This window comes from Parasteatoda tepidariorum, chromosome 1 (genome assembly GCF_982258835.1).
Source record: "Parasteatoda tepidariorum strain Cologne lab strain chromosome 1, Ptep-v5.0, whole genome shotgun sequence".
Taxonomy (NCBI): domain Eukaryota; kingdom Metazoa; phylum Arthropoda; class Arachnida; order Araneae; family Theridiidae; genus Parasteatoda; species Parasteatoda tepidariorum.
This window is the reverse complement of record NC_141755.1, coordinates 85,049,609-85,065,842: the sequence shown is the minus strand read 5'-3', so window position 1 is coordinate 85,065,842 and position 16,234 is coordinate 85,049,609. Positions and strand designations below refer to the sequence as shown.

At 33.0% G+C, this 16,234-nt stretch overlaps 1 protein-coding gene across 4 annotated transcripts in view; it reads right to left on the bottom strand.

The window, feature by feature from the left end:
- Positions 1 to 16,234, bottom strand: part of LOC107456777 (limulus clotting factor C) — a 43,551-nt gene that overhangs the window by 6,277 nt on the left and 21,040 nt on the right. For all 4 annotated transcript variants that reach the window (XM_087168164.1, XM_087168173.1, XM_087168162.1 and 1 more), the window contains 12 exons: positions 14,251 to 14,343; positions 12,667 to 12,834; positions 11,193 to 11,369; positions 9,695 to 9,901; positions 5,964 to 6,033; positions 4,323 to 4,520; positions 3,979 to 4,049; positions 3,455 to 3,622; positions 2,249 to 2,446; positions 1,872 to 2,060; positions 1,578 to 1,698; positions 202 to 434 (listed from right to left, as the gene is read on the bottom strand). In XM_087168164.1, coding sequence (XP_087024290.1) covers positions 202 to 434; positions 1,578 to 1,698; positions 1,872 to 2,060; positions 2,249 to 2,446; positions 3,455 to 3,622; positions 3,979 to 4,049; positions 4,323 to 4,520; positions 5,964 to 6,033; positions 9,695 to 9,901; positions 11,193 to 11,369; positions 12,667 to 12,834; positions 14,251 to 14,343 — 1,893 coding nt within the window. The remainder of the gene's footprint in view (positions 1 to 201; positions 435 to 1,577; positions 1,699 to 1,871; positions 2,061 to 2,248; positions 2,447 to 3,454; positions 3,623 to 3,978; positions 4,050 to 4,322; positions 4,521 to 5,963; positions 6,034 to 9,694; positions 9,902 to 11,192; positions 11,370 to 12,666; positions 12,835 to 14,250; positions 14,344 to 16,234) is intronic.

Below are 16,234 nucleotides of genomic sequence, written 5' to 3'. Positions count from 1 at the left end.
TTAAAATAAAATCTAATCGAGATATGTAAACAGGTTAAAGGCGTTACAGGTTTTATTTTAGTCTTAGTATAAAAATATTTAAAATATTTCCAGGATCATTATCGAATACATTTTCGAAGAAGATCTTAGATTAATCTTCCTGTTGAGGAACACATATTATCTGTTTAACAACTAAAACCAGTAAAATTAAGTTGTTCGAACCTGGTATGCAAGTTGGTGGCCTTCCACTCCATTCACCTGCTCCTTGGCATCTTCTGGTTCTGGACCCAATGAGCTTGTAGTACCTAGATTCACAATCATACATTGCTCTTTCTCCAATCCTGTGAAGTCCGGGAGGTAAGGATATAGTTTCAGGTTCTGGAGTAGTTGTGATGCTGATGGCATTTTGAGGAGCTCCAGAATGACCAGATAATCCTACCGGCAATCTTCCAACTCTATGAAAAATCAATAGACTGAATAAAGAGTATCGGAGTATAAAATTTTTTTTTTATTGTAAAGTTATTGAGACAATGTACTGAAAGCACTGAAGCAGTAAACACCCTAACGATACTCAATACAATAAAAAGTGCATTAGCTTTTCTTTTTTCAAAGTTAGAAAGTAAAGAAGAGGGCTAAAATATAATGGATGTTTCGTAATGACCCACCCAAAATATATTTTTAATAATCATAGCTATAAAAAAAAGCTGCATGCTCGATACCGGTTACAAAGTAACGGGGCCTCCCTGGCCGAGCCGTGTCGCCCACCAAACGCTGTGCGAAGCGTGGTGGGTTCAAAACCCGCCGTAACCCAGGATGTATTCTTCGTGATGGCCTTCTCTGAATTGTTTTATCTGTCCTTCTACTTGACAAAGGTTTATTATCCTAAATTGAGCACACAAGCTTGCAAATGTATGTAATTTCAATAAAGCAATAAACAATACAATAAAAATATTTAAATAAGTTCAAATGTGAAAAAAAAACAGACGCATTCTTCGGTCGTACTGGATAAACAAATGGGGTTCTTGATACATTTTTACTTTTCGATTACAATAATGATCGGCCATTGTTTGGCAAACGCTATTTTCTTCTCCCCTTAATATTAATTTGCTATTAATACTGTACTTTTTTTTTAGAAGAACAGTATATTAAAGCTTTGATTAATGTGACTGAAATCTAATATATTAATAATCTGACAATTTCCTTAGAATAGAAATATTGGTTATTAATATCACTTCTGAAAGTCATCGTGAACAATATATATATATATATATATATATATATATATATATATATATATATATATATATATATATATATATATATATATATATATATATATATATATATATATATATATATATATATATATATATATATATATATATATATATATATATATAAAATTTTTTTTAATAATTGATCTTAAAACGATCTTTAAAATGATATATCTTAAGTACCACTTTTCGAATTAATTTTTTAAAGATTTCAAGGACAGGATTTTTTTAAGTGGATTCCTTTAGATATTCCCAGCATATTAAGATATTGTAAGCTAATTAAAACTTACACAGTGCAATTAATAGCAATCTTCTGCTGCTTACCTCATTCCTTGAATAGTTCCTCTGTTGTTTACAGCTGCTCTTTGGGCGGCGGGAGATTTCAAAGGTGGTAAATATGTTACGAATCCACCAATCGGAATGGGTGGATCTTCACATGCATTTACTGAAAGAGACGAAAATGGAAAGAAAGTGTTGGTAAAATTGAAAGAAAGTGGAAAGAAAGTGCTTTAATTGATGATTAAAAGAGATTCCGCGGTAGGATATGTAATAACGGCTAGAAGCAGAACTTGATACTAAACAATATATATATAATATGATGTAACACTAGATACTCACCTTTAATGCAAACTGGTTTGGTGTGGGACCAACTTCCACTAGTTGTGCAAGATATACTCTCCTCACCTTTCAGATAATGTAGAGATTGACATGAGAATTCAATGGAGGATCCCACATAGTAAACGCCGTCTATTTGTCCAACAGGTTTGGAAGCGCCATTCTCTAAGGATCCTGGATCTTTACACACAGCTGGAAAAACAATAGGTATTATTGATGCTAGTGAGCTAACAAAAAATGGTAACACAATACTTAATCTTTCCAAATTAATTTTTGTTGACAATTCACTATCGCGAGTTTTTTTTTTTTTTTTTTTTTGTATGATAATATAAAAACATTAATAATTTAAAAACTGATAAAAAAAAATGATTTTACAATACCTAAAGAAGAAGCTTGTGATTTCTGAATGCAAATAAAATTCGAGGGATCCTCACAGCCTTTCATCGATTTCTTTAGTGTCAAATGAGAAACAGAAGCACCCGGGCAGAAGGGACTGGCATTGTTATGGTCATAAGTACTATTTGCTGTATCAGAATCTGTCAAAGTCTCATTTTTTCCAATCCAGATGAAATCAATGTCTATATAAAAAAAATCAAATTTTCAATTTTATGCACAGAAAAATTAAAATTGAATTCAAAATATGGATGATAATACCAGTGTATATGCATATTTCTTAAACAGCGTTTCCAGTTATTCGCCATTGTAACACTCGAATTCTGGGAAGAAGACTGGTTCCGTGACTAGAACTTACAGCCTTCCACCTCTTTCTCTGCTCATATGTATGGGAATATATTACGAGATATCCCCATTCCATAATATTTTACGTATTTAGATTGTCAAAAATATATCATGAAATTTCCATGATGCTTAAATTAAGCGCTATGCTTAATGCGGTTTTAAGTGCCATATAGTTTTCAAGCTTAAAAATATTTGGCCGGTTTGCAAAACATGAAAGAAACCAACGCACTTCCGACTCCTATGATATGATTATTCGCATGCTTGTGGTGAAAGCGTGCCTATTGTTGCCATAAGTAAGGAGTTCTATGCACCAATGTAGCCTATTCTGATCGCCAATTAGGAATCTCGTTGTATTAAAAAATGAAAAGACTGCCTCGGTTTTAGGGTGTTCATCTTTACATTAGGTATTTTTTTCTTTTGGCTGCTGAAAATCTATAACACTTTAAACTTGAAAATATTAAGGCATACAAAATAAAATGTACACAGATTACGATGGATTATAAAAATTTTAGCAGAATTGAACGAGAATTGTTAACTGTTAAACTTATAATAAAAATACCATATTTTATGTTCACGAAAACTTATCTTAGAATGTTTAATCTCTTATTTATTGACCTCAATAGTGATTGGTTAAAGTTAGGAAATATTTTTCCACTTGAAAATTTATTTGCGCCAATTTATCTTTTAACTTTATTCATTCATAATTATAATTTCATACCGATTATTTGCTGTCAATATGGAACATTCTGTCTTTTTTCCTCTTCAATACTTCAATATCAATTTCACCATGTTTCTCATATTTATAAATATGATAATATATAAACAGAGAAATTGTGAATGGGTACTACCTCTTATGTTGAGTTCAGTAACCAGTCTGAGTCTGTCTTGGGATGAAGAGGGTAACTCGAGAGACAACCCCATGTTGGTGCAAACTGCTTCTGCTTCCTGTCTGGTTCGAAGATTGTTGGATATGTAAGCACACTTTTGATCCAACTTCACCAATCCTTTATCGCATTCTGTCATTTTAAAAAAAAATACAAACATGTGTTTAAAGACTTTTTGAAGGAAAAAAGAAGCTTCTCTTTTTAATATCATTTTAACCGAAAATTCTATTAACACTAAAAATAGAGTTTTTGTGGATGCAATAAACAATCATGTTTATAAGAAACTACACAAATGACTAAAAGTAAGGAGCAAACACATTTTCTTAGACAATTTAATCCAGAGATGATTAAAAAATTGTGTGCGTGACTTCTAAAGAAGATGCGTATCAGAAAGTACATTTTACAAGGAACAAAATAATGTCATTAAAAAAAGTATAATTTTTTGATTCACCTTTCTTTGCGCATTTCATTTTGATGTATCTATTTACCTTTATTGTTTCCAACACGATGCTGTGGCTGTAATCTATCAAATCGAAAACTTTCATCTCTATCTGCAAAACTAAAATAGTAAAATTTCATAATTAATAAAGTTGTTTTGATATTGCACTATTAACAGTTTATCTTTCGCTATAAAAGAATTAGTCTGCTTTATTTTGCACAACAACCCGTTTAAGTATGGAATATGGAAAATTAACAAGACTGTAAGCGTTAACAAGACTCAATATACCAAGAAACTTCATGAATTTAAAAAAGAATTATTTAAAACATATTTAAATATTTTTAATCTCATTTTTGTATATTTTTTTTGCTAGAAACATGATTGTAAATTTACCTCTTGGATTCAATGTTGTTCGAAAAACTTCCAGTGAAATGAGAATATTCTCCATTATTGATGATATCAACCGGCCCTCCACTATTTGTAATTTTGGCTGAATGAATGGCTGCCTGGCACACCGACGAATGTTGTCGGTATATCGAAGTTCCCCATACATTGAAATCCTCATCGGCACATTCAGGTGGACAGACAACTCTAAGGATAAACACTCTATTACTAAATGGATATATTTGAATTTCATCACTCTGCTATCAGATTCAAATTCTGATGCAATCTCAAGTTTTTCCTAGGACACTTTATTCTAATATTTTAAAACCATTTCTACCCTGGCTTTCACTTGTTGACATTTAATCCTTTCTCTTTCAGCTGTTCCACATTTCTATATGGAATCTAATATAAACTGGACATGTTTTTGATGGACAGATTGATTCGGCACTCTGCTATTGTAAAAATTAGTTTACCGTTTTAATCCTTTCTCTTTCAGCTGTTCCACACTTCTATATGGAATCTAATAAAAACTGGACATGTTTTTAATGGACAGATTGATTCGGCACTCTGCTATTGTAAAAATTAGTTTACCGTTTTAATCCTTTCTCTTTCAGCTGTTCCACACTTCTATATGGAATCTAATAAAAACTGGACATGTTTTTAATGGACAGATTGATTCGGCACTCTGCTATTGTAAAAATTAGTTTACCGTTTTAATCCTTTCTTTTTCAGCTGTTCCACATTTCTATATGGAATCTAATATAAACTGGACATATATTTAATGGACAGGTGGATTCGGCACTCTGCTATTGTACAAATTCGTTTACCGTTTTAATCCTTTCTTTTTCAGCTGTTCTACATTTCTATATGGAATCTAATATAAACTGGACATGTTTTTAATGGACAGATTGATTCGGCACTCTGTTATTGTAAAAATTAGTTTACCGTTTTAATCCTTTCTCCTTCAGCTGTTCAACATTTCCATATGGAATATAATATAAACTGGACATGTTTTTAATGGACAGGTGGATTCGTCACTCTGCTATTGTAAAAATTAGTTTACCGATTTAATCCTTTCTCTTTCAGCTGTTCCACATTTCTATATGAGATCTAATATAAACTGGACATGTTTTTAATGGACAGGTGGATTCGGCACTCTGCTATTGTAAAAATTACTTTACCGTTTTAATCCTTTCTCCTTCAGCTGTTCAACATTTCCATATGGAATATAATATAAACTGGACATGTTTTTAATGGACAGGTGGATTCGGCACTCTGCTATTGTAAAAATTAGTTTACCGCAATGAATTATTATAAATTTCATAAAGGCAATTAAATGGTTTCTCGTAACGAAAACTAAACTAGTAATCCTACTATGATCTCTAAATAAGATATTTCCCTTTAGAGGTATTAAAAATAAACTTCAGCCGTTGCAAACATGAAATAAACTTGGTGTAGAAATGTTTAACAAACTGCAGAAAGAAAAACTAAATTTTTAAGGTGCAAGCCAGAGTTGCCGTAATTCGCAATAAAGTGTAATGATACACCTAATATATATTTACTTTTCAAAGAAACCTCACACTTTCACTATAATTCAAAACATCTACTCGTATTTTATTGAAGCAACTAGAAGGCGTAGATGTAACTAACCTGACCGGAACCCCTGGCTCAGAAACAATTTCAGATCCTTTTGTGAGGCAGTCTGTTTTTAGAGACGAAACTACGGAAAATAAAAATAAATTTATATAGATAAGTGCAATATTCAAATATGTCTAATTAAAAGGATAAAACATAACTAGGCCGTAAAACTACGATTTGGCTTAGCTCGAAAAAAAATACATTTCGTTTGTAGGTACAATTTTATATATATTTTTTTAAAATTTTAATTTAATATTTCTTTTGTAGGTATAGTTTTAAATCTGAAAGAAATTTTTTCCACGTGAGGACGTGCTATGAACTGGAATTTTCTTATTATTCTGGAACCTTGCAGTTAGAACTTAAGCCACTTTCCGGTTATACTCTGTTCAGTGAGAACTGTGATTGCGAATATAAGTAGAACTACCGGAAACTTGGTATTACTTTTGGCTTTCACCGTCAAAGTTATGACAAGCGCTTCTAATCTGATCAATGGTAAGTAAGAAAAGAAACACTGACTCAGCGAGGAACCGATAAGCAGGGAACCTTTATGTTGACACTCTCAGTTCGCACTGAACAAAGTATAACTAGAATGCTTAAATTTTAACGGAAGCTGTATGCTGGAAGAAAATAATCATTTAAGGAAGTAAAATTGTTCACCATGTATAGGCGTCGATTTAATTTTCGACCCCTTTCCGGCTAGTTACAAGGTTCAAAACTGAACTGAGGAACTTTGCTGGATGACAGTACAAGCTTTAATCGTTCCCGTTCTCCACAAGTATAATTTATTTAGCCATTTTATTGCTAATTAAAATTTATCAACAATCAAAATTTCGACCTCTTATTTCTAGTTATAATGCTCAGGACAGGAGAGCCTGAATCCAATACAATCTAAAATCATTCCTAAAAAGAATAAAAGTGATGAAATAAAATGAAAAATTTAGAAAATATGTTTCTCAAGTAGACGAAAAAGAAGGAGAGGATTTTATTTCTGACAGATATAAAATGAAAAATATGATGCGCATCACTTTAGTAATTAACCTCTATCACCATTAAAAATTGACCTTGAGCCTTTCGAAAGAGATGCACCCTATGTTTTTTGTTTTAAGTTTGACAAAATTTGAATTATTTTCTTATTTTTAGTCTATCTGAAAAACGTAACTTGTTGTTGTTGTCGTCGATTATTAAGGAAGAGGGGGTACGATTGTTTTTGTTTCTCAAGAACGCCAGCATCTATGACCAAGAATTCGACTTCCGCCCCACTCATACGTCACACTCGTTTCTAGGGCGGACTCGTTTATAGGTCGGACTCGTACATCCATTCACTCATACTCCATTCACTCTTCATACATCCATTCACTCATCCACAGATCGTAATTTTAACCTGAACCAGAGAATGATTCATCTCTAATTCAGTACACAGAAAGTATAATTTGTTGTGGAAACATGGAGGACTTTATGACCGACAGATTTAACATGCACCAGTCACCATTTTACTACACGGGAAGCCTTCGGCCAGCTGGATTCGAACTCCCGTTCTCGCGAACGGCAGTCCATTGTTCTGCCAACCAGGCTATCGCGGCCTAACGTAAAATGCAAAAATTTATTTCTATTTAATGTAAATTGTAATACTTTCAATTTACTTTAGTATTTATACCGATTTAATTAATTTGTCGAGCACACTTGCCCATTTTATTTCATAACAAAATCTAAGAAAGTTTTCTTAGATTAGATGCCTGACACTATATCCAAAACCACGAAAACCGTTAACATGCACAATGTTTTGATATTTTTGAAACAGATAAAATTATGACCTTGCAATTTTGAACCAATTTGTAAGCTAATGGGTTTTTAAATAAAGCATCATCTATGAGCTGTTCAAGATCATTTATTCAAAATAATGGCTTTTCTATTTCGCTAGTTAACAGAAACCCCATGTAATGAAACTAAGAGTAAGATAAACGTTCGTAAAGAATATTTCAGATAATGAAATGTTGAACTCTGATGTACTAATGGCAACAGCTGTAACAAGCGTTACTTAATCCCTTCCTTCTCGCTCCCGTGAAAATGTCGGGGTGAGGTTTTGTTCTCTATTTCTCGCTCCCGTGATATTTCCGGGCTGGAGTGTTCAGTAGTAACGGGCCAATAAGAATAAAACTAATTCATTTCTTTTCCCCTGGAAAATATTTTATTTCTAGTTTTACACACCAGATGGCAGTACCAGGATATTTTTAAGGTAATTGTAGATAGTTAGTTTATTTTAAACCAGATGTCAGCACTAATCAATTCTCAGGGATAGAAAAATAGGCACTTTTATGACCATTTTCTTGAAAATTAACCGATCGTTAAGGAGTTAAAATTAAAACTATCCCCTATAAGCATAAAAATTCTCCCATAATAGATCCTTATTCACATTGATCATAATCCTCAATCGGTAATACATTCAGCAAAATTATGAGTCCACACTTTCTTAATGATTTTCAGTTCTCAAATAACTACATATTAATAATCGAGTAAAATCCCATAATGGATGTACACGTTGTTTCATAGTGAATTCCCTTAATATATATTTAAAAAATACACGACAAAATTAAAAAAACAAGAAAAAAACATACATATTCGGGGTAGTTAATTAATATCTAGACAGGAAAAAAATGCTACCGCAATTTGTTTCACAGTTGAAGTTACAGTTTAATCACAGTTGAAGAAAGTGGGTGTACGAAACACCAAAAACTATTCCATTACGGAAAAAAAGACACGAGTTGAGAGACGATTATCAGAAGTATCCTCACGTTTCAAACTGCAATCCAACAGGTTTTGTTGTTCTGTACAGCCACTTTTTTTAATTTTGATAGCTTTTTGTATCTTTCTCAATTGAATATTAATTTTCAATCATCAATGTCCATTCTTTTTGTCTTCATTTTTGATAAAAATTCTAAAAGAATTTCAATTTTTTATAAAGATTCTTTACGAAACACCTTGTTATTTGTTTATCAGTTTACGGAAATGATAAGAAGTATATTACTCAATAAAGAACTCGGGTATGTCAGTGAGTGGAAGCTAGTGGGTTGGTGAAAAAAATTGGTAAATAAAATCTTCCAAATAACGAAAATTTACTTTTCGATGGAAATTCACATATTTAAGAAAAATTGAGAAAATATATATTATGCTTTTTTTTCTCCTAAAAATAAGATTTTGTCTATTTTTTAGCAAAAGTTGCTTCCACGTTATTTTCCTTTTTTTCAATCAATTTTTTTAAAATATCCAGATTTTAGAGTAAATTTCACTACACACACGCTATACTGACATTATAATAAAATAGTTTTGAGCTTTATTACTCAGCAGCAGTAAACTTCAAATCTAGTATGCAGCAGTATGTATAGTGTGGCTTTGAAGAGAACTCCTCCAGACGAAAAGTCTGGGACTGTCTGTTGCTGTGGTAACAAGCGAGAGTACATTTCTAATGGAGGTGAAATGGAGAAATGAAGGTGTCGATTGGTTTACTCGCGCTGACCTATGCAAAGATCACGACAAAACTATTCACTCCACACCCCTGTTCAAAGTGACTTTCCCTCGTAACCATGGTACCCGCCATGACGCGAGACTAATGTCTTTAGGAGTTCTCCTGAAAGCCACACTATACGTAGCAGTAAATGTAATTAAAATGTAAATGCAAAACAACTTAAAATGCAGAGCAATTTTATTCTCTAAGCTTTTGATATTTAGATAGATTCGAATCGCATTACCTTTTATGCAAAACGGCAATTCATCCGACCATGTTCCGTCAAAGAGACACAGAATCGTGGCGGATCCCATCTGCTCATATCCGATTCTGCATTTATAATTGATTCTACTATCCTGCAAAAAGTGCCCGCCTATCTTGACTGATTCTGGAGGAACTTTTCTCGCTGCATTTCTCACGTCTCCAGGGTCCGGACAGAAGGCCAATTTCTCTATAAAAAAAAAAGATAAATGAATAAATATATTGCTGGCATAATTGAAAATGTTATTTTAAGTAATCCCAACATATCTATGTGCACCTGAAATTTCGTATATTCAAGCCCAGTTTTAATTTTAATGTATATAATTACATGTTGAAACGGATTTAATTATATGTTGATTTCTCAGTGAATTTTACGATAGTCAAACACTATAGAGTAAATACTTCGAAATTTTCGGCTTCTTTTTTTTTCTCTATATATTAAATAAAAACAGTAAGTAAGTATATGTGTTCGATATCTTCATAACTTTTACAAACTTTACAGTTCGGGTCTTCCTCGAATAATTTTGACTAATAACTACCTTGGGCTCCATGGTTAGTTAGAAATTGATTGATATAGAAGTAGGAGCAGATTTTTCGATTACTGACTTTTGGGATAAATTGGTATGTGTGTCGACCCTTTGTATCATTATTATCCCATCTTTGCTGCCGTGTTGAAAGGTTATTCTTCATAAGTTCTGTTCTTGTTGTCTATTTTGATGGTATGTCATATAGATCTATTGTTGATTTTTGACAAGCTAATTTGGCCTGTCTATCAGCTTCCTCATTGCCCTCTTATCCTTTGTGGGCTTTAATTCAGTGGAATTTAGTAATATTTTTGTAAGTATTTTTTATTATTTGAACTAGGTAATCATTCGTGTTTGTGTTGCCAAGGGCTTGAAGACTGGAGTGACATTATGCGGTAAAACAAAAAGAAGCGGCAAGACGATGAGAGCATGTATCTTTACACTTACAAGACGTAATGCTATGTTGGAATTCCGAAAAAAACTGCCGAAGTTCGTAAAGGCTGCACAGAGTGTCTCGAAACTTCGTGTTTAAACTTGGAGGGGAAGTAAGGTACATTATAAGGATTAAGAATGACATATCTCACTCATGACCGGAATTGTTCTTGCACGCAGCTAGGGGTACTTTCCTTTTATGGATTATCTATTCATACGATTTGGTTTGGTACTTTTATTTATCTAAATTGACTTAATTTTATGTTGGTTTCATGTTTTTTAATATATATTACCGAAAATTGCATTTAAATAAGTCAAGGTGTGATTATTTTAATAAAATTGACTAATTTTGCTAAACGAATCGGTGAGCTCTGCCAGTTTATCTCATAATAAACAAACTAGTATAAAAGCAGATAAATCTGGACCTAACTGAAAGTAATTTTTGACAATACTTATTAGAAAATATAAAATGAACATAAAATTAAGAAAATTTAGATAACTTAAAATATCATGTTTCTTACGTACCGCATACAGGTAACTCTCCATTCCAATGTCCACCATTTAAACACGTCAGAACTTGCTCACCAATGAGACGGTGGTGAGGGTTGCAGACTGTTTCAGCTGTGACACCTTCAGTCAGCTCATTACTTGAAAATTTCAGTTTCCCATTGGCTGGTGCACTTAGCAGAGGACACGCTGGAGCTGCGGAAACATGTTTACAGTTTTGATTATATTAAAATGTTAAGCGACCAGAACATTTAAATTTCAACGGAATCAAATGCTTGATTTTGAATACCAAACCTGTGACCTGACAGATTTAACAACGTGCACCAGTCACCGTTTACTACACGAGGAGTCTTCGGTCGACTAGATTCGAACTCACGTTCTAACGAACGTGAGTCCAGCGCCCTGCCAACCAGGCTATCCCGGCCCAGTTGCAAGCTCATCAGGTGAATTTACATGATGCAATGAAACACCGTACCAAAATTTGCAATGTAACTGCAGAAAGTTTGTTCAAAACGTAAAATTCCGCACGTATGGAATTCTGCAGTGAAGCGTCTGAAGATGGCACAAACAATTTTTACGTAATGAACACCCTGAATATGTATTTTATGAATCCTTGTTAAAAACGAAGTAATAATAAGTACGTTTCGAATAATCACATTTCAACTCCCTTATCCTTCACGTCTGGCAATCAGTCAGTTATTGGTGTTTTTAATTCTAACTAATATTCGTTCGATTTTGATAGCGTTATGACTCCTAATGAGTATGACTTCATTTTTGATAAAGATTCTAAAAACATATATTAAGAGATAGACATTACGAAATATCACATATATTCGAATCATCAGCAATGGCGAAAAATATACATGACGGTAATTCTGGAATAGGCTACACGGTTCCAGGTCGACAACCCCATTGCCTTTCTTGTCTTGCTCAATTGTATGAAAAAGCACTTCGATATTTTCACTTTTCACAGTACTTCTCCTTTTTGAATAACTTTAAAAAAAATTAAGATTTCTGGAATGCTTACTTTTAACACAATTCTTAATGCCTTTTTGAATTCTATTTGCATTCCTTACATATTTAATGATCATAAGCGATCGGTTAATTTTCAAGAAAACGATCATAAAAGTGCCATTTTTTTTGGCTTTTGTATTTGTATTATGTATTTGATTAGTGCTGATATCTAGTTTAAAATAAACTATCTACAATTACCTTAAAAATATCCTGGTACTGCCATCTAGTGTGTAAAATGAGAAATAAAATTTTTTCCAGGCAAGAGAAATGAATTAGTTTTATTCTTATCGGCGCGTTACTACTGAACACTCCAGCCTGTCAATATCACGGGAGCGAGAAATAGAGGGCGAAACTTCACCCCGTCATTTTCACGGGAGAAAGAAGGAAGGGGTTAATGTGTTTCACAACCATTTAAATTTATTATAGCTCACAAATATTTGTGATATTAAATACTTTATGTCAATTTCAATTAACTTACAACAAACTGGTGGGTTGCTAGACCACTTTTTATTCGGTTGGCAGGTGCTGATGGCTGATCCTTTCAATATGTAACCTTCAGGGCAACTGTAAACAGCTGTCACCGGCATGTTGGGAGGACTGAGCAAAACTTGTACTGGGTGCATAATTGGACCAGGGGGATTGCAACCTTTATAAAAATAAAGAGAATTAATTTAACAAGTCCAGCCATGAAATAATTGTTTAAACTAAATTTAATGCATAGAAAATAATTAACAGGCTAAGACTTAAAAAGTATTAAAGTTTCAGATTAATTGACTGCCTATTAGTCAAAGAAGTCAACCTATATACCTAGCTATACTATATACTATACTATAACAGATAGATATACTGTAACAGATCTTGAAGGCATGTCAAGGTGCGTTGAAAGCGCTACATCGGGATTTGCCTACAAAAAAAACCCATTTAATTATGATTTGATCAAAATCTGTAATTTGATCAAGGTCGAAACATTGGCATGCATGAAGATGGAATTTCGTTTCAAAAAACAGTTATATATTCTATATCGATCCTGCTTGTTGAGAAGCAAAAGTCTAGTCAAAATCACTTCAGCAAAGGACGCAATATGATATCAAAATTGTAGGAATGACAAATTGCAATGAGGAACAAATTTATTGCTGCATAGTGCTTGATCTTATCGAATTTTTTTTTCCCAATGCCCGCCTGGGGAATGACCTACGTCATGCAGGCATCTGAAGGGCAGATTTGTTGGTCACTTTTTCAGGGGCACCATATTAGGTGGGCCAACGTTGCTCCCACAGCAGGGACAGATAGTACAGAGCAGGAAAGAACATCCATGCCTTGCCCGGGATTCGAACCCAGAACCTTTCTGATGCAAGGGCGTTCCCTAACCCCTACACAGGCCGGTCGGCTGTCTTATCTAATTCGGGTGTCGGAATTTTATGTTTTGCTATATGTTTTTTCCAAATTATATTTTTGTCTTACTTCATTTTATGTCAGAATGAATAAGTGTGTAAAGAACATATAGGTTTATATACATACATATACGTCACATTTTCGTCTGTGGGAGTCCTTTTTAGGTTTCCAGCACGAATTTTATTGCTGACCTATTCCTGACTTTAAAAAATGCTTGTACCACTGGTAGACAAGGCATTTCGACAATCAATCACCACTAAAAGCCGTTTTTACCACGTGAAATCGCTATGTTTCACCAAAACATGGCAGCAATCCATCAAGAGTTGAATGACAGCTTTCACAGGAGATAAAAAAAAAACTCGTTTCAAAAAATGGCAGTTCAATTAAAAAACGATGATTATTTAGTGTTTACTCATTAAAAAGCTGATTGTTTCCTTCACACATTATAACCAGTGTACTGGGACGCGTATTATGCTTCACAATTAATTCAGTGATATTACTTTCCGGACACAATGTAATCTCTAAGCTAGATTTAATATTTTCTGCTAATGATCAATTTGTGTGCTTTTCTCTCTTGTTGCTGCTATCAGAGCATTGATCAATGTGTAATGTGAGCTCTGGTCGAAACTACCCATCGTTTTATAAATTTACAATAAAGTGTAGTATTTACCTTTTTTAACTTCACAGTTTCGGCCATGATATTCATCCGAACAAGTGCATTTACCATCTCGTTCACACGTTCCTCCATTCACACAGGTGCAAGCTAAAACATAGGAAAAATAATTTTTTTAAATTTTTTTTCATTTAACTTACAATAAATTCTCAGGTCATAATCATATTAGTATATGCTATAGGGTAAACGCATTTATGCGATACCTATGTATTATAGAGAGATCAGTTAAAAATTCGAAAAGCATAAAAAGTGCAATTTTTGAATAGCTGCAAATAAAGAGTTGTTTTTCACATTACTTAGAGTTCCTCTGTCTAACTTTAGAGAGTTATGACAATAACTTCAAAATTGTTCGAAACTTTTGTGTTACGAAAAGAAAAACCGTGGAATGAGCTGCCATACGTGGCGACATTTCTCACCGATCTCGCTTTCTTTCTCCGTGTTAGAAACTTCTCGCTTGCACGAACTTTTTTTTAAAATTTAGTTTTTTTAATAGGATGCGATGTTTGAGTTAAAGATATGTTAATAATAAGACTAAAATGAATAGAATTTTAATTAAAAGAATAAATTATAGACAACTTTACAAAAAATTAGATTAAAAAGAGTTTGTTTCAATTCTTCCTACAAATATATTTAAAAATATATTTAAAAAAAAAAATTTATATCTTAAAAATACGATTTTTATTTTACTAAATTTTTATTAACTTGATGAAATCTTGCTTTGCGATCGAATCTCGAGGAATAAATGTTTCTGTCAATGGAATCTTGCTGTTAAAATGCAAGCTACTTTCCAACTAGGTAGAGTACGGAAACTTCACACCCAACTTCAATGCAAACTTCAATCATTTCCCGGTCGCTAACAGCACAATTTATCGCGATCACCATCAAAGAAAATTTATAGTCAATAAAAAAAATTCTCCGATCATGTTAAGACTAGCTAGAGCACTCAATATTGACTAAAGTTCCATGCTGAATTATAATATTATTTCTAATCATTTCCCTACCACATCAAGCAGAATTTATCCCGAAAATATTGACAACAGTTAAACTTCCGACCACTTTCTGACGCATTGCTAGAGTGCTCATAGTATAAGGATACCTCCTTGCTGGACGAAAATTCCAGTTTCGATTAATTCCTGGTCATTTTAAATTGAATTTATAACTATATTATAGCAAAGTGATTGATCGCTCGTAAAAATTCCGACCACTTTCCGAAAAACTAGAGTGTTTGCACATCATTCAGAGCTTCATCCTGATGGCAAATTTAATGATATTTATTTCCAGAAAACTTCACCAACAGAATTTATCGCTATATTATTACTACAAGAAATGTATGGTCAATTGAAACTTAGACTACTGTTCGATTAGCCAGAGTGCTTACATTATAAATGAAGCTCCGTACTGCATGATATCTCAATTTTTCATTCATTTCCCAGCATCTGATGCAGATTTAATAACCGTAGTATTATATAAAAAAGAATTTATCAACCGTCTAAATTTCGACCGCTTTTCAAACTTGTTAAAATGTTGAAAGTGAGCTGTGTATAGGGTGGCAATGCTAGTTTTGATGTTAGTTCTTGACATCTACAATTATAATTTGTATAATCGAATAAATTTTACCGGCAAACGCTATTTTGACCACTTTCAGATCAGCTAGAGTTCTCAAATTTTAAATAGAGTTCTGTTTATGATACTAAGAAACATTTCTCACCAACGTCTTTCGGAAAATGATTGGTTTAGGTGTATCAAAAAATAAAATTATTTTCTCTTTTTTAGTTTGCTAAGAAAAACATAGTTTTTTACTTCTTATTTTATTATATAATAACAACTCATTTTATGACAAATTTCTTGTTTAAATAACAACTGTTATAAAAATCCTAATGTTATTGCACTTATTGAATATTTTATCTAAACTCTAAACTCAGTGGAACGACAGCCCATAGAGGGCCAAGGCCTACTGTGCCCATCTCAGTTTTCTTGACTT